The sequence below is a fragment of the Capra hircus genome, chromosome 11 (genome assembly GCF_001704415.2).
Source record: "Capra hircus breed San Clemente chromosome 11, ASM170441v1, whole genome shotgun sequence".
Classification (NCBI taxonomy): domain Eukaryota; kingdom Metazoa; phylum Chordata; class Mammalia; order Artiodactyla; family Bovidae; genus Capra; species Capra hircus.
The window spans coordinates 73,718,341-73,736,538 of record NC_030818.1 but is presented as its reverse complement, the minus strand read 5'-3'; the positions used below and the strand labels follow the sequence as shown (position 1 = coordinate 73,736,538).

Genomic DNA, 18,198 nt, shown 5'->3' with positions numbered 1-18,198 from the left:
CTGTTACAGTTCCTGAGAACCATGTTTATTTTCTCTTCAAGAACTTATCTCTGTGTATAAACACACACTTGTAAGTGTGCATTTCTCATTAATGTCCATCCCTTCAGTGGACTGTTGAGGTCCTCCAGGGCAAGAACCAGGTTTTTGTTCGTGATAGCTTCCCCGGATCTCGGCACACATCAAGTAAGTGTTTAATAAACCCCTATTGACCAACTAGAGGAGTTGCTCCTGAGAACGGAGAACAGGGAAATCCCAAACCGAAAGCAAACTCTCACGGGTTAAGAGCAGCCTTACAGTGCTGGCTCCATCCCAACAGGCAGGAAGGCCTGCCCCAGCCCTGGGCCTCAGCTGGGTGCAAGCTATGGTGGGGTCCCAGGAGCTGCCTGTTTGGTGGGCAGGACCAGTGGGTTCCCAGTTCTGCTCTTGCACATCTGGCCTTTGTAAAGGGAGGTGGTGTTTTCTCCCTTTCTTCCTGTTTCAAATCAGGCCCCATGGCCACTCCTCTGCATGTCAGGACACATCCCCAGAGGTGCTGAGTTCAGGACTGGCCGCCACATCAACCCCACCCCCCAGAACAGCAGGGGGTATGGGAAGGGCACACAGACTCTGAAGCTAGAGACCAAGACGAATGAATTCCGAATCTGCCAACAGGCTTGGGGTCCCTGAGCAAGTCACTGCATCTCATTAAGCCTTGATTTTTTTCCCACCTTAAGATGAGGCTCATAATACCTCTTGAAGAAGACTGAGAGAGTAAATAAAACCACAGATGCAGAATGAGTACCTCAGAAAGCCCTTTGCACGTGGTGGGAGCATCGTAAATATTAGTTGAATAGTAAATGAATGAAAGATTTTTTTTTTAATAAATTGGGAAATCTCTTCTGGAGATGCTCTCTACCCTGCATGAATATGAGGTTTGGAAGCATGCGAAATTAAGTCACGCCAATTAATCGATTGATTCACTCCCCATCATGTACTCTTGGAAGGAAGGCATTCTGAAATTAAAATGCACATATGCAAAACAACCTGGCAGGGCCCTGGGAGGATCAAACGTGATAATGTATGAGAAAGCGCTTGGTAAACTGTGAAGCGTGTACAAATGCTAGTTGTCCTCATTACTAACATGTTTACAGCTCTGTTGGCCCTGAAATCACTGGCTTAACCTGAAAGAAAAAAGTAGGCAACTTTCCAGGGCTCCAGGGCTAGGCCAGAAAGTCCCTAGAGGAAGAGGTCTGGGCTGGGCAGTGCACACCCCACCCCCACCTGCCCTACCCCTCCCCGACTCTGTCACCATTGAACTTCAGTCCCATCTGCTGAACTGTGGTGGGCTTAGGACATCTGCACTGGGAAAGGCTGACGGGGCTTATAACACCCACAAGGGCACCTGCTGTCCTTGAGCGCCCAGGCCAGGGGTTTCCAGCATGTGGATCCCTAAGCTACAGTTCTTGTGGAAGAGTGAGCAGGCGAGGCCAAGGCTGATGGAAAGCAAGGAGAACAACCAGCCTGTGGAGAGACAGCCATCACCCCAGTTCAGCAACCACTAGCATTCTGCAAACTCACTGTTGTACCAAATCTAGTTTGTTTGTTTGTTTTTTTAATGAGACCCCAAAACTCAGATTTTTATGTGAAATTTCTTGATTTTCAAATATTGGCAAATAATTTTTTTTTTTAATGTTTAAAATACTGCCTGGGTCAAATAAAACATGCGCGGGCTACATCCAGCCAGTAGCCTCCAGGGCACACAGCCTTGGCAAGCAGACCTTCAGCCACCACCCAGCCGGGGCCTCCTGGGACCTTCCAGGCCCTGAGTTCTAACCCTCAGGGGGATCCCGGCCAGCCCTGCAGAGGCTTCCCCCCTTGTGCCCGGGACTTACCCTCTTCTGCAGGGGCTCCCCGGCCATCCTTGGGGGTGCAGCAGCCATTCTCTACAGCTCTGGAGGCTTCAGGCGGGGTCTCAGTGGCACCCTCTCCCTCTGCTGGGGCCCCGCCCTTCTGCCCTCCAGCGGGGCTCCCCTCCTCTGGCTGGGGCTCACTCCGCTTCTCCAAGTCCCCGTTGGGTAACAGCTCTGAGGGGCCTGAGTCTTGGGCCATGGACAGGGACTTGGAGGTCAAGGCAGGGTCCTTCGGTGTGTCACTGCTTTCCACCTGCAAAGATAAACATGAGGGGAGAGTTAGACCAGTGGTTTCAGCCCCTCATGCATCATTGGCCCAGTGGAGATTCTGGTGAAAATTACACACCGTCTGTCCAGAAAATGGTGTTCACATAAATGTGTAGGTAGTCAAACACACTCAATTCTTTCTCTCAGATTCAAGGGCTTCACCCTCTGAAGTCCAAAGGTCTGTGGACTCCAGAGAAGAAAACGGGGAAATGTATGAGAAAGTGCTTTGTAAACTGTGAAGCCCTGTACGAGTGCTAGTGGTCTTCATTACTAACATGTTTACAGCTCTGTACCCCAGCCCACAGCACCCCCACTCACTGAAGTGACAGGGGGGTCCCAAAGCCTTCCCTGTGGCCCCCACTGAAAACGAATGCTCCTCATTCTATCCCCACTTCAAACCAGGACCCTTCCCCAGAGGATTCCTAGTAACCCGGGGCTGATTTGACTCCTGTGTCAACGTTCTTCTGGCTGTCCTCTTGAGCTGCGGCCCGGCATGTGGAGTGCGAGGGTGAAAGGGGGGCCTCCTCTCCCCCAACCTCAACCCGAGCACTGTTCCTTTGCTCAGCTTTGGCCCCACAGCCTCTCGAGGGCGCTCAGACCCTAGGAGAGCCAAGGCCCCCGGCCAGCAGCACACAGTGGCTTGCAGCAAGTCTGGAGTACGTGGTGCCATGTTCCCCCCCAAGAGGAAGTGTCGTGCTTTGGCCCCAAGAGTCTCAGAACTGAGCTTGCTACAGGAACCACACTGAGAGTTGTCACAACTGTCCCTCCTAAGCGTCACTGCACGGTGGGCGAAGTTCCCTCTCAGCCGTTACCCCTCAGAGCACCCGGCCTCCTGGGGAGGCTCTCAGAGACTTTTGTGATTAGCTTGAGGTCACTCACACACCTTGTGAGGACAGAGCCTGGCGAGCACTTGGTCCTCGGCCATCTGGGGGCAGGTAGGCCAGGACATCTCAGAAGGGACAGAGGTGTCCTCTCAGGGCAGGAGAGACAGGAGTCCCCCTGTGCTTGGCGCTCTGCCACGCCCGCGGGCACCGGACCACCCGCCGCAGCCCTGCCCACTGGCTCCCCTGCAGAATCGGTGCCCGGAGGAGGGCGGGAGCAGCACGAGTTCAGCAAAAGCCTCAGGAAGGTGCTGCTCAAGATTGCGCCTCAGTTTCTCCACCTGTAAGGTGAGATGACTAGGCTAGTCCTATAGGAAGGTTTCCTTCAAGTCATTTTTTTTCTATTTATAAAAGCCAGTCGTATACAAAAATTCTAACCACACAAAAATGAATAGCATTGAAAGGTTAAAGCCCCTATTTCAATTCCCTACCTCCAGACTCACTCCCCACAGGTGAACCATCATTTACAGTTTGGCGAGTGTCTTTTCTCGACTTTTTTCCTGTGCATCTACAGTCATGCGTAAGTTGCATGTTTATACACACGTATTTACACACACATCCAGATCCAGAATTTTTTTTTCCCCCTAAGAAGGGATCATATGACTTATCCTGTTCTGCAACTTGCTTTTTCACTTTGCAAGCACAGCGGGCATCTCTCCATACCAACGCGTCTGGATCTGGCTCACTCTGCCTCGGCTGCTCAACATTCTATTGAAAGGATGGTCCTTAATTTATACAAACTGTCTCCTAGTGGTGGGCTGTGGGCCGACTGGCTTTCTGTTGCAGAGAACCTCTTGCACTTACGGCTCTCTGCACCTGTGAATTTCCATAGGCCAGAGTCCCGGAAGTGGCCTGGCTGGGGAAGAGGGTCTGCTCATCCAAGTGTGAGGAAAGAGATCCTGCCAAACTCCTTCCAGATAGCTATACCCATGAAGAATGCACCCCAAAGCCTGACGGAGCGCTGGGTTCCCCAGCCCCTCCCTGCCAGGCTCCACAGTTTCCAAGGCGGCTTCTGCCCCAGGGATCCACACTCTCACCGGTGAGCCCACTGCTGTATGGCGAGGAAACCCCAGAGGTGGCAAAGAGGGACAAGGGCCTTGGAGAAAACAACAGAAATAAAAGCCAGAGTCCGCCCTGGACGAGGTTCCCTACACAGAGCAGCCTGAGGGCGTGCAGAGCGCCCTCGAGGCCTGGCCAGGCTGCTTTCTCCGGGGGAGGGGGGCATGTGGGACCGGCTTGGGCAGGCCTGCTTCCAGGAAGAAACCCTCCCACAGAAGGCTACACATGTGCGTGCTCCTCAGCAGCGGGGGTGGGGGGGGGGTGGGGTGGGGTCGGGGGTGCTGCAGCAAGAGGAAGAGGTAGGCCTCGGGGATGGGGTGGAGAAGGGAGAAGTCCTCCACCAGGCTTGGGCACTGGAGGCCAAAGCCAGCAGAGCAAGCAGGCCCTGTCCTTCTCCTCGGTGGCTACCCCATGGGTCGGGACTCACACACACACACTCTCCAGGACTCAGGAGGTCTTTTCCACCTCCCTGCTCAAGCCAGTGGGCTCCCTGGCCTGGAGCTCCCCTCCTTGGATGAATCCTCTCAGTCCTCAAGCCTCCTGTGTGTGACACAGTCGCATGGCCCGGGCAACCGGAGAGCCAGGCACGCCTAGAGGAGGGGCCCACAGCGGGGGCTCTGCCCCACTCGGGTCTGGCTGTACCACCACCGGAGCCCCAGACATGGCGCTCCCAGGAGGAGGGAGTCGGGGGGTCCCGCTGGCCAGGCTGAGGAGTTTGGGTCAGCGGCACCAATCTCTTACCATAGCCGTGTCCTCCTTTCCTCTAGCCACTCGCTTCCCCACACACACCTCGAGTCAGGGTAGGCTCCCAGCCCCACAGACTGTTCAGACAGCGCCGCTGTCACTTACTTCCTGCCCGGGGACCACACCGCCTCTTCTCACCCTGGGACTCACTTCCTGTTGACTGCCAGCTCCAGAGCATAGAGACCCAGGAGTACCTGCTCTGAGACCCGACCCAGCCCCGGGGTCCCGAGCCACCCTGACTGGAGACCCCTCTCAGGCCTGCCCCGGAGGGACCCCCAATCTGCAAGAGGGTGAGACAGGCCATCCTTCCAGAGGTGGGTGGAGGAGGCGTCAGGGGGCGCTCTGCACAGCTCCACCCTGGGGGGTGTCAGTTCAAGTGGGCTGAAATCGGCCCTGATCTCAACATTCCCCCTCATCCCCCTTCCCCACCAGTCTGAGTCAACTGGAGTTCTGGGCTTAGGGGAGCTGCTGACTCTTACCACCGTCAACTTGAGATCCATCTAACCCATGAAGAACTACCCCCCTCACCCCCAGCTACTAGTGGGCCCTCAGTGTCCCTCTCTCTGAGGCATGGAAACTGGGCAGGTCAGATCCACCCAGAAGAAACCATTGAGAGGAAGGAAGGAAGGAGGTCCACGGGGGGAGCTGGATGTTCCATCTCAGGTGAGAAGAGCAGACCTGGAAGCCGCCGGGAGTGGCCACCCCAGCCCGACCTGTGCCCTCCTGGTTCCGTCTCCTCTGCTTCTACCTCCTCTCAGCCCCCTCCTCTCCTCTGTGGCCACTAGCCGCAGAGGCGGCACGGGATCGCTTTACTGGGTTAGACTGGGCGTTGAGTAGGGCACCTGGCAGCTCTTTAGTATTCATAATGAACTCCTTAATGCCCAAGACCAGGTTACAGTGAGAGCATCCAGTCCACATGTCTAGAGGGAGTCTCGACTTCGTTGCATGTCAAACCTAACTGGTTAAAGATCTGGTTTTGTTTGCTTTTACTCTTTACTACTGCCGTGAGTGGAGGAGACACAACACACTCTGAGACACTCTTTTCTCCTGTGGGAGGAAGGGTAGCAGCAGAAGCACCCCACCCCCGACCCCCGGCCCTTTTCGAAGGGGCCACCAGCAGCTGTAGGTGACAATTTCTCCTTCCTCTGCCTCTTGCCTGCAGAGGCGGGGAGAGGGGGTCAGGCGTGGTGGCAGGAGGGGAATGGGAGCCTCACTTCTCTTCCTTTGGGTGGGTGGGCACAACAGAGTGGAGTAAAGCTAGACTCCATCACCCACTGTGCACCTCCCCCCCCGCAACATGCCTCACTCTGGGTCTTCAAACCCAGCCTACCACCTCCTGGGGCCCCCTCAGAGTTTGCTGGCCTTTGTCTTCCTTCCAAGCAAGACCCCTCCATCCCAAGATAATGCCTCCTGCTTCTCTGCTGCCTACCTGCTCCTTGGACCTCTCCTGTGAGCAGCTTATTCCAAGCAGTGAAGGCAGTGGTTCTCAGCTAGGGTGGATTTAGCCCCCCAGGGGACATTTGGCAATATGTCTGAGACATTTTTGGTCACCACACTGTGGGGGTGGCAGGGGGTGGGGGCAGGCATGGACTGTGGCTTCTGGTGGGTAGGGGCCTGGGATGCTGCTAAATACTCTACACAACAACCCCCAACACCGAAATTATGCAGCCCCAAAGGGGGAGGGAGGGTGCTGTTGTTGAAAAGCCCTGGGCTGAGGACAGGGGCACAGACACAGGGACCTTATCTAAGGACCATTTTTTTTAAACTGTTTAAAACGTTGTTGTAAAATATATGTAACATAGAATCTACCATTTTAGCCATTTTCAAGTGTACAATTCAGTGACATTAAGTACATTCACACTGTCGTACAACCATTACCACCACCCATCTTGAAAACATTTTCATCATCCCAAACTGAAAGTCTGTACCCTTTAAACAAAAATCTCCCCATTTCTCCTCCTAGCCCCTGGCAACCACTATTCTACTTTCTGTCTTCTAAGGAATATTTTAAGTCTGTCTGTCTCTCTCTCTCTCACACACACATACACCTCTGGAAGGCATTTGTGTCAGGCCCTGCTTGCTCTTTAAGGCCCTCAGCCTCACCCCTTTCCCAACCTCTGCCCCCCAAGAGTCCCCGTGGAGGCTGGCCCTGCAGTCCACTCCAGCATTTACTCACATCTCCCAGTCCACCGCACACCACATTTGTTTACAAAGCACTTTCACACCCTATCTCATTAAAGCACTCCTCACATGGTACCTAATTATTTGTTTACTGTGTGTCTCCCTCCTAGGCTGTGAGCTTTGCCTTATTTATCTTTTTATTTCTCTTCCTTCCAACCACTCCACTGACAGCTCCCCAGTATTAAGCAGAGGGCTCGGCATAAAGATGCTTAGACAATTAATAAACGTAATTATCACAGTTATCCCGATGGGTTATGTTGCTCTTACTTTTCCAAAGAAAAAGGCTCCATAGTTTGCCCTCCAGTCACACACCTTCTAAGTGGTAGAGCTTCCAGAATGACCCAGGTACAGGAGAGGCATTCGAAAGCTGGCCTCCCCACCTGGGTTGAGTCTCCGGAAAAGCCAACCTCAAATCCCAAGGGCTGCAAGGAGGTAAAGGAGGCTTTGATGTGCCTGAGCAGGGCCAAGGAAAGGCTGCCGGCTGTTTCCTTGGCAGCAGCCACCGCAATGAAAGGCCAGAGGCGAAGCAAGAAGGAACCTTCTGCAGTGAACCTGTTCAGGCCAAAGCCAATTCCCCAGCCCCACCCCCCACGCCCTGCTCCCCTCCCTCTCTGCTGGAAGTCTGGACCAGACCCCAGTGTGCCCACCAGGCCTCACGAGGTGAGGCCTTGTCTTCCAAGGTGGGGAGGAGTGTTGAGGCTCCAGATAGGGAAGTGATTTTTGAGGCTTTTTACAGTTATAATACGCACACACGCACACACACACACACACACACACACACAAGATTCACACACACTGGCAAGTTAAGAGGTGATGGAAATAATACATGGGAGATAGGGCCCAGGGCCCAGCTCTCCAGCACAGCCTTGGCATGCAGGCTTACCTGAGCTCAGGTGTGGAGGGGGGAGACCCAGGGACCCTGCCTCTCCCACTGCACGGCCCTGAAAGTTGGAGCCAGGTCCCGGCCTGGCTCTGAGCACCTGACTCACCCTCTCTTCCCATGCCAGGAGCCGCTGCTGAAAAAGGCCTTCACTCCCGGAGGAAGGAGGCCCTGAGGCTAGCAGATGTTGGGCGGCCTCACCTCGCCCTCCCGTCTTCCTGCCCTCCTACCCCCACCCCCAAATGGCCATTGTGCCTTTAAGGCCCTTGGCAGCAGTCAGCTCTGTGCCAGCCAGGAACCCTGGCATCCTGCCAGTTACGTCTTCTTGATTAAAGACACACAGACACACAATCACATGTGGAGACACACAAGGAGTGCACCCATGGCCCAGAGACATCTGCTCACCGGCCATAGGACAGAGCTGTGCTCAGATGCCCCAGAATGATGTCAACAAACACACACCAGCATCCCCCTCCACTCACACCCACTGTTCATCCAGTCCCTCAGCTACTGCAGGCCCATCGGGTCCCCACCAGGCCCTGGATTTTCCCAACTTGATTCTAATTTCAGGAAACAGCCGAACTGTCCACGTAAGCAGGGCGGCCCTGTCCCCTAAGTGCTGGCACTGGGCCCAGGCTCCCCAGTCTCCTCTGTTCCAGGCCTTCCTGCAGCCCCTTCCCCCAGCCACTGTCTGTTCTGATTGGCCGGAAGTGGCCTTGAGGCAGAGAGAGCCAGAGAGGCTCCCCGAGCCCACTCTCGAGAGAGGCTCTACATGCCTCCCTGCCCAGCCTTCCTGGGGTGATTGGAGTTGGGCCCCAAGACTTTGGAAGCAGGACCTTGACCCTTCCAATTTCCTTTTAGCCATTGGAGTAGCTAAAAGGGCCACCAGTGGGGTCAAGGGACAGGAGGATCAGAGGCCAAAGAGGGCCAACTCTGGCAAGTCTGATCCCCCAGGCTGCATGCGACTTCTAGGTCCTACCGTTCCTCTCACCACTGAGGCCAGGAGCTGCCTTCCCACCCACCCTCCTCCCCAGAGATCTCTTCAGTGTGTGTGTGCGTGTGCACGCCCACTTGCAACTGAGGATGGAGGGGAGAACTTCAGGGTGCAGAGGTCACTCAGTCGGGGCCCCTGCTGGCTGTGACACACGGATGTGAGAGCAAGCAAGCACCTGGTGAGCGGTGGCCCACCCGGGGTTCCACTCTCAGCCAGGGACACCTGTCCACCTGGAAGAGGGCTTGGCTGTGCTCTTTGAAGTCATCCTCAAAGGATTTCAGGGTGAGTTGGAGGCTGCCTTGAAAAAGCCATTATGTGGAGAAGATCCCACGTAGGATTTAAGTCAGCCTCTTTTGAAGTTTTTTCTGTTTTTCAGCCTCTACCTTCAGGCCTCGGGTGACAGGTTCGGTGAGAAGGGAACTCACCATGGAAAATGGGGCTTTCTTTTCTCCGCTTCACCTACCTCTCTGAAGTTTCTTTGGGTGTCTCCCCGCCCACCCTCACCCACCCCCGCCGGGGTTTGCTCATCCTGCCCCACCCAATGCCGTGACTTCATAGCTTTAATCACATCCCGACTCAGCCTTTGTCTCTCCAGACTGGAGGGCCATACTCTCTCTTGTCTGTCCTCACCTGGCAGCCCTGCCTTCCCCTGGATCGGTTTAGCTGCCCTTCTCTGGAGCTCTTCCAGCTCCGTTACATCTTTCTTGAGGTGGCAGAACTGAAACGCACAGAATTCTCTAGGTGAGGATGATGAAAGAAGACCGACGTCAACAACTCTGCCCCAAAGCGTTCATGGAAGGTCCCTGCCACTGGGGGAGTGTGGCAGGTGCAGCTCAGGCTCCCAAGAAGCCCACGGGGTCCTAGGAAGCCCTCAGGGCTTGGGACTGGAGGGAATGAATGCCTCTCGCTGGAGGTGGCCTGGGACGTGTGGCTCTGGGGAAGGGGCCAGGGAGGGATGAAAATAAGCAGGGATTTTCGGGAAAGCAAAATGGAGATTCTGAGATTTCACTCAGATGCTTCCCTGGTAAGACCAGCTATCTAGAGCGGCCTCTGAAAGGGCCCCTGCCAGACCTTCCAGAAGTCTCTGTCTCTGGCAATAACACTGTCGCCATCCCTGGAGGCCATCGCACAGCACCTTCCCGTCTCCCACTTGTCTGCAGCCTGGCAGCGCAGGCCCCACCCATCCTGTCCCATCGCAGCTGCCCCCAACCCAGGAGACCCTGCACGTGTTTTCTGGCCTCATCACCCTATCTCCCTGCATTCTTGTATCTCAAACTGTCATACTCACAAATGCCAGAGTGACCTTCCCAAACCTTGACTCCCATCACTTCACACCCTCTGCTGTCTCAAAACTTCTCCAGATAAACACAACGTATTTTCAAGAGGATAAAATGTAAACCCTCAGGCAGCCTGCAAACTACCTCTCCAACCAAGATAGAAGGTGTTTTTAAATGAAACCTCCATCCACTCAGCCCAGCCAGCCTGCTCACAGTCCATCCTCTCCCTGCCACATGGGTCCCCTCTCTGAACATGCTGCTCAGGAGGGTCCCAAGTGGGAAAATCTCTTACTTTCCCCTTCCAGGGATCACCTCCCTTTGAAAGTCCAGCCCCTCCCCACAACATCTCTTTGGCACTTCAGGCGCAGACCTCGGACCAGGCTCTTGGGTACCGGATGCCTCCATGAGTGCTGATCTGACTGACCAGCTGTGGGAACAGCAGAGGCGTCTGCAGGGCACAGTTCCAAGAAAAGTCTCTGCCCTCCTGAGAGGCCTGCCAGCCCTGTTTTCCCCCACCCCTACTAAAGCATGAGGAGACGGGAGTGGGCAGCCGTGTGCCTGATGCAGGCTCACAGGCAGGGACGCCCCCTGAGGGGCTGGGCCCCAGGAATGGGAGACACTCTTTCAGAAAGTTTTGTACATAAAAATAAGGGGTGCCAAGTCACTGAGTCAAGGTTCCAGAGGTAAGTGAAGGAGCCTTTCGAACCTGGATACAAAAAGTGCTGTCTTCAGAAGCAAAGGGATCTGTTAGGTGGGAAAATGAGCCAGTACTGCAAACTCTCAATAACCGAGTTAAAAGGTTCTCAGCTAGCTTCCCTGGTGGCTCAGACTGTAAAGAATTGACTTGTAATGCAGGAGACCCAGGTTCGATCCCTGGGTTGGAAGATCCCCTGGAGAAGCAAATCCTCTAGCTACCCACTCCACTATTCTTGCCTGGAGAATCCCATGGACAGAGGAGTGTGGTGGGCTACAGTCCATGGGGTTGCAAAGAGTCAGACACTACTGAGCAAGTTACATAACAGCTGGCTTTAACCTGCCATGGGACAGAATCCCAGCTTCACACAGCTTACACCCCCAAATCCTTCGCTCTGAAGTGGGGCAGTGTGGCCCTTGTGAGATCACTCACTGGGGCACTGTGTTGGAGGTTCCGCCTCCAAAGAGGAGTGAGTAACACTGGCTTTGGGCCGGTCTGGCTGAGCTCAGCGCCTGCTCCCAGCCCCCTCCTCCCCTCCCCCTCCCTCCCTCTCTGGGTTATTCTTAGCAAGAAGTGACCTCAGAGTGCTCCCACTGAGCAAAAATAACCCTGGAGGAAGTTGATGAGTATAAATCTTCAATGAATAAGTACATCTACCTAGTAAACAGGGCAGGGAGCCCCAAAGGTCCAGTCCCCCACCAGGGTCTGGTGGGCAAGGGCGGATACTGTCCCTCCTAGAGCCCTAGGTGTAACCAACACGAGGGACAAAGTTGGTCGCAGGGCTGTCTGGGCCTGCGATCAGGCAGGAACCAGCTTCAGACACCCTCACTTGTTACTCTCAATGTCCTTGGAGCCGGAGAACAGAAAAGATGCCTCTTGCTCCCAGCCCAACACTCGCACCCACACGTGGGCCTCTGCTCTCCGGCCGGCAGCAACCAGCCCCGCACGGTGCTGTCCCCTCTGCGGGCCATGAGAACTGGCCAGCCAGCAGGCCCTGCATGCAGGTGCCAGCTCCCCTCCGAGGCCCCGCCCAGCCCTGTGGCTGGCTTCCTGTTTCCTGTTGCCGTGGGGGCCGTGAGCATCCTGGCTCCTAGGCCAGTGCCACAGACCAATGCCGCCGCCTGGTTGAAACGGGCCCACCTCTTACTCCTCAGACTACCCTTCCCCGCTTAGCCACAGGCTCTCTAGTATGCGGGTCAGTCGCCCTGCTCAGTTCTGTTTCCTCTAGATGCTTTTCAGACCAGGTCTACACATGTTTTCAAACAGCCCGGCCTGCGTATATTACCTTAAAGCGAATTTAGGGTACCCAGTCTCCCAGGTGGTGAGACTGGAGTGGCGAGAGAGGATAAGCACCCTGGGCTTTGCAGCTGGGAGGCTGGAGGCCAAGTCTAGGTCGCCCCCTCTGAACCTTGGTCTCTTCCTCTGACTGTGGGCACAGTCACGACAGCAGTCCCCACCTCCCCATACAGGTTTGCTGTCAGCATCGAATGAGGCCCACGGGGGTAGAAGGCCTTCGTAGGGAGTCGAGCGCTGCGCCACTCTCAGCTTTTCCTCAGGGTTGCCAGTCTCAGTGAGCGGGTACCCGCTGCAAGGGGAAGGGGTGGTACACCTCTGAATGGAAGATCTGGTGGAAGCGACACGCTCTCACCACCAGCTTTTCTGTGCGAAAAGCCAGGCTTTGGTTTAGGTATCTTAGATTCCCAATCCATCAGGGAATGATACTTCTGTAAAACACAAAATTGTGCCTGTAGATGTGGTGACAGCATCAAGTTGATATAAAGGTTTCTAAACTGATTCTCAGGTTTTGTACAGACCGGGGAACGAACAGCTCTCAGACTGGTGCTTCTCCGTCAGGTGTGCGGACCCAGGTCTGGGATCGCAGGGCTGTTATCTTGTCTTAGTTCTTAGTGTTCGTTTTAATTCAACAACTGGTTTAAAAGGGAGGGCCAGCGTGGCTCACGAAGGCTGCCCTGGGCTTCATTTGCAAGACAGGCTTCGGTGGGCTGTGACACTGGGTGGGCAGAGAGCAGGTAAGGCTGCCAAGAACATCAGAACAAATGTGCCTAGGGTGCTCAGGGAGCAGCAAGCTGACGGGGTTTCTTTGGCAAAAGAGGTGGACGCTGAGCACCCATGCAGAAGCAGGAGAAGTCACGTGGTGAGGAGCCAAACGGAGTGTTCCAGGTCTCATCCCATGAGAAACGGAGCCCCTGGAGATTTTTTCTTTTAATATTTAAGTTTTAGCTGCACGGGGTCTTCATTGCTGCACACAGGCTTTCTCTATTTGTGGCAAACAGGGGCTGCTCTTCATTGTGGCGCTCAGGCTTCTCACTGCAGTGGCTTCTGTTGCGGAGCACGGGCTCTAGGTACACGGGCTTCAGTAGTGGCAGCACGCAGGCTTAACTGCTCCACGGCGTGTGGAATCTTCCTGGACCAGGGATCAAGTCCACGTCCCCTGCATTGGCAGGTGGATTCTTAACCACTGGACCACCAGGGAAGTCCCCCTGCAGATTCTTGAACAGCGACGTGCCCCAGGCTGTATTTACTGTAATTACATGTGGTCTCCTCTCGAACACACTAGGTTGAAATAAGTCTTATTTATTTGGCAGGTGCTCAGTTGGTGTAATGTGTTTGTGGCCAAAAAAGAGAGGGCTGGGGAGAAGGCAATGACACCCCACTCCGGTACTCTTGCCTGGAAAATCCCATGGACGGAGGAGCCTGGTAGGCTGCAGTCCATGGGGTCGCTAAGAGTCGGGCACGACTGAGCGCACGACTGAGTTACTTCATTTTGGCTTTTCATCTTCATGCATTGGAGAAGGAAATGGCAACCCACTCCAGTGTTCTTGCCTGGAGAATCCCAGGGACGGGGGAGCCTGGTGGGCTGCCATCTATGGGGTCGCACAGAGTCGGACACGACTGAAGCGACTTAGCAGCAGCAGCAGCAGCAGCAGCAGGTGATGTTTAGAGAGATGCTGCGGGCATGTGGGGCCTGGTCTGGGTGAGGACACAGCCAGGAGGCTGATGCAGGAGAAAGTGGAAGGTACCCAGAGACAGGTAGGCCTTGGGAGCAAAATCTAAAGACCCTGGGTGGGGAATGGTGAGGACACCACTGGATATACCTGATCCCTTCCTGTCCAGCAGTGGGTGTGCAATGTTGGCACAAATCAAGAGCCCGCCTGCAGCCAGGTTTTCCTCTTGTGCTTCCCAGCACTGCCTGCTCTGTTCCACCTGCCAGGGTTTGAGCCGAGCCCACCACTCCCTGCCTGGTTCCCAGGCTTAGCTGGATGACACACACTCAGCTGCCTTAAAGCACCCTGGTCAATCCGTTCCCAGGGTGACAGTTGCACCAGGTCCCCAGAAACTCAGGCTGCTGTGCTCCTTGGCTGGGGAGGGGAAGAGGCCTGGGCAAGCATCTGCTCTGCAAGAGGCCCAGGAGACCGTGGACTGGCGCTGGGCTGCAGCAGACTTCCCCTATGCAGGCTCCCTTCAGAGTCCATGGGGCTGCTGCCAGGAAAGACCGGCTGGCTGTTCTCTGTGCCCTGAAATGTGCGAGGGTCCCTGTCACAATGCTGCCTTGGATCCCCCGCCTCCCCAATCAACATTGCCTCCCCGTGCTCTGTCCCCCTTCCCAGGGCCTCTCTTGGGAGTCCAGGTGGCTTCAGATGTCAGTTAGGACTGGACCACATCAACACTGACCTGCACGGGATGTGCGCACCTCCCATGGAGTTCTGAGAGGCTGATGCCAGGCTCCCACGCGAAAGGCCTTCTAGACCCTGGCCCATTGGCCCCTGTGGGGGCCAGAGGGGCAGGCTTATGACACTGTGCATTTGAAGCCCACCTTGCTGTTTGCACAGCATCCGTGGAAGTAGACAGGGCAGGTATGGCTGGCAGCCATATTTTTTCCAACAAGGAAGCAAAAGCTCAAAGAGGTTCAATAACTTGTTAAGGTCACACAGCTGGCGAGCAATAAATCCAGCGCTGCTGCTTCTGTTCCACGTAAGAACAGGACCGACTTTGGCTGACCATTGGCTCTTTGGTGTTTTAACCCATTTAATTTTCCCAGGGGTCTAGGGGGAATGCATTCATATCATCTCTATTTTTCAGAAGGGGAACCCAAGGTTCAGGCATTGACTTGTTTAAGGTCACACAGGTGGTCAGTGGTGGAGCTGAGATTTAAACCCAGGTCTGCTGGATTTTAAAGACAGTGCTTTTCCTTCCCTGCTGGGCCCCTTTTCCAGGCCAAGGTGTGTGACCCACTGACCCTTCATCCACTGGGCTGTGCCGCACCCCCTTCTCTCTCTTCATCCAACTCTGGACACATACTTGGCCCTGACTTCCTTGTACCCGCTGATTCAAGGACCTCCTGCACCTCTCCATCATGTGCCCTCCCTCTGGTTCAGGGACTCACAAAGATGAGTCAGCGGGCTGCCAGTTCCATTTGCTACAGGTGGTGGCTCCCACCCCTAGCACCAGAAAGTAAGGGCGGAGCGTGCTCTGCAGAGGACAGGCACCTGCATGGCTCAGATATGGAATGACCGATGGGTCCTGACTCCATCGGCACTGTGCCCCCCACTTTCCCCGACAAGCCAGTCTGCCTGGGGTGTAGAGTGGAGGGGCACCCAGGAATCTGGAAGTTCAGCCTGGAATCTGCTGCAAGCTGGAAATTCCTTTGAAGTCCCCAGTTTTATCTTTCAACTGCCTGTGCATTTTTCATTCCAGGCCATAAAATATCCATGTTTGCTTGAATATTAAAAGTGTTCAAAATTACTTACCAGTTAAATGACTTAACTTCTGCCCTCTTCCACTCCAAATCTCCGAGCAGCATTGGCAGCGGTGCACTTCAATGCCCCACAGGTTCCCAAACCTCCTGATTCCGAAAACCCCGTCACCTCCAGTAGGTGTAGCCCTCCCTCCCTCATTGCAGCCACTGTTCACCCTACTCTCTGCCCCACGGAAGAAAATCCTGCTCCTCTGAGAACATGTTCTTGAAGGGCTGAGTTACAATTAATGCGGGGCTCCTGGCTCCTCCTTACCTTCTTGCTCCAAGTTTCCCATTCTCAGCTGGAAGGGACGAAAAGAAAGGAACCAGCTGTCGTTGGTGCTGGCAAATAACTACTATTCTGCCTCTGAGTTTAAGGCATAAGGAAGGCAAGCTCCTGCAGCCCCCGGGCCCTGCCCCACAGAGCACTCCTCATCTTGGGCAACGCAGCAGCCTCGCCCTGGATTCCGAGGCAATGGCACCCAGAAGCTGGAGTCCTCCACTTCGACTAGACTTAAAACAGTGCCCAGTCCTCCTTCTCTCAGACAAAGGGACTCATGAGCCTGCATGTCTTCCCTACTCACTTTGATCAGACTTCCAGACCTTAGTCCCCTTCCTCCAAGTTCTCCAGGTGGGACAGAGGCCCAAGGTGGGTGTCTGGATGGGGAGGGAGGGGCCCATGCTGGCAGGCCAGGGAAAAACAAGTCCTACCCTCTTGCTGGCATTCTAGAAAGAAAGTGGGAGTCAGGGGCCTGCTTCAAGTCCCACAAGATTCATAATGCAAGTCCCCTGGCCTCTGGGGGCATCCAGTTCAATGTAGAAAATAGGAAAGTTGTGGGGGGTGGTTTCGGGGTCCAGAGAATAGGGAATGGAATTGGGCTCTTAACAGCTGGAGGGGTGCACCCCATCCCCCAGTCTTAGTGTGCCAAGGTCCTTGCAGGCCACACATCACGGACGTTTAGAGCCTACACGTGTGGGTACGTGTGTATGTGCACATGGGGCTGGGGTGGACGCCACTTCACTCACCGGGGGGTGCTTGCGCTTCCTGCCAGGCCGCCCCACCTTCCGGGCAGTTGTGCTGGGCTCCTGCCGCTCCTCCTTGGCACGAGCCTCCTCCTGCTCCTCTCCCTCCTGTGGGCACAGACACAGCCTGTAAAGCCGGGGCTGGACCCCCAGAGCCCTCCCCAGCGTCCCACTCACAGGGCAGCCATGCTCCCAGGGCGGTGTCACGCCGGCACCCTGGTAGGGATGGTCTTCACCCGCCTCCTGCCTGGCAGAGCTGAGCCAATCCCGCGGGCCGATTTCAGTATATCCTCGGGGGGACCTGTGGGCCGCCCCGCTGCCCCGGCAGAACACAGCTCTCCCTCGGGTGGACACGTTTTCTGAACCACAGACTCATCACACAGGCTCTGACAAAAAAGTTGTTTCTGGACATGAGTTTATTTATATGGGAAAAAAAAAATCTAACACAAGTACAAAAATGAAATTAGCTCTATAGAGTGAATCACCTTTATTGAAGAGAATCCCCTGAAGAGACCCACGAAGCTGAGTGTCTATTGGAAGTGCACGTGGCCCTTGGAAGCAGGCTTGTCGCAGCCGCTCTACACACGCCTGCCCTGAAGCACCCGCCACAGTGTACTGTCACTCCACGGCAGTGTCTCAGGGGCTGTGTCTTGGTTCATGGTGATGCCCCTCTTTCGGTGACTGGGTTGGACCAGAAGCTTGGTTTTGTTACCACCCTTCACCTGTGCCAGGGCCAGGCCCTGCAGGGCTTGTCTCGTGGGGCAGACACATAAACCTAGAAAGTCCTCCTGCCTCACTGCTCCAGCCTGGCCACAAACCGCCCACAAGTCGCTTCTGACTCAGCGGCTCCAGCATGACTAATCACGAGCACAAACTGTGTTGGGGCAGGAGAGAGAAAGGGACCCCGACCCAGCAGGGGGCCCACCGGCTGCCCTTCATGCCCCTGTGGGATGATATCAGCAGCTTTGGGTGGCATCACGGTCCTCCCAGGGGAGGGCGCTGGCCCAGAACCATGCTGGGGCCACAGAGAAGGGGAGGCACACAGATTCCCAGGGGGGTTTTATCGAGGCAGCTCTCAATGTCCCACTCAACTTTCATTTTTTGTGATTTCAAAATAGCTTGTGGTTTGCCACATTAATTTTCAGGTGATGGTGAGACATGCGGACGAAAACCTACTGTGACCAGTCGTAGACCTTAGACTTGTGGGAAGAGCAACCCTGGCCCCTCTTTCCATCTATCCATTCAAGGCCCATCTGGGACAGACCCAACCAGGAAGGAGATTTGGGGGCATCACAGTTGAGGTTCTGGGAGTTCTCGGAAGACATGCAAAGAGACGATGACAGAGATGCCAGGCCTTGGCACCAAGGGGAAAGCTATGGTCGAGCTGGAAGACATGGAGAGAGTGTTTAGAGGAGCAGAAAGTGGACACCAGTGTACTGTGGGTGCAAGGAAAATAGGGAGCTGCCAACTCAAGAGGCAAAAGTTGACAGACACAGAGAAGTCGAGGGCAGCGCGATTTGGTTAGGGATGGGCATGGCAGCCTTTGGAGAAGC

At 55.1% G+C, this 18,198-nt stretch overlaps 1 protein-coding gene across 10 annotated transcripts in view; it reads right to left on the bottom strand.

Annotated features, from left to right (window-relative positions):
• The window catches only part of DNMT3A (DNA methyltransferase 3 alpha), a 104,354-nt gene that overhangs the window by 47,650 nt on the left and 38,506 nt on the right, over positions 1-18,198 (bottom strand). For 8 of the 10 annotated variants that reach the window (XR_001918835.1, XR_001918834.1, XR_001918836.1 and 5 more), the window contains 2 exons: positions 16,649-16,753; positions 1,872-2,142 (listed from right to left, as the gene is read on the bottom strand). Coding sequence is in view for 7 of the 10 variants with exons in the window: in XM_018055548.1 (XP_017911037.1) it covers positions 1,872-2,142; positions 16,649-16,753 (376 nt within the window). In the remaining 3 variants the exon portion in view is untranslated. Of the gene's footprint in view, positions 1-1,871; positions 2,143-9,525; positions 9,731-15,896; positions 16,100-16,648; positions 16,754-18,198 lie in introns of those variants that run through there. The other 2 variants (XM_018055553.1, XM_018055552.1) reach the window with 2 other exon arrangements.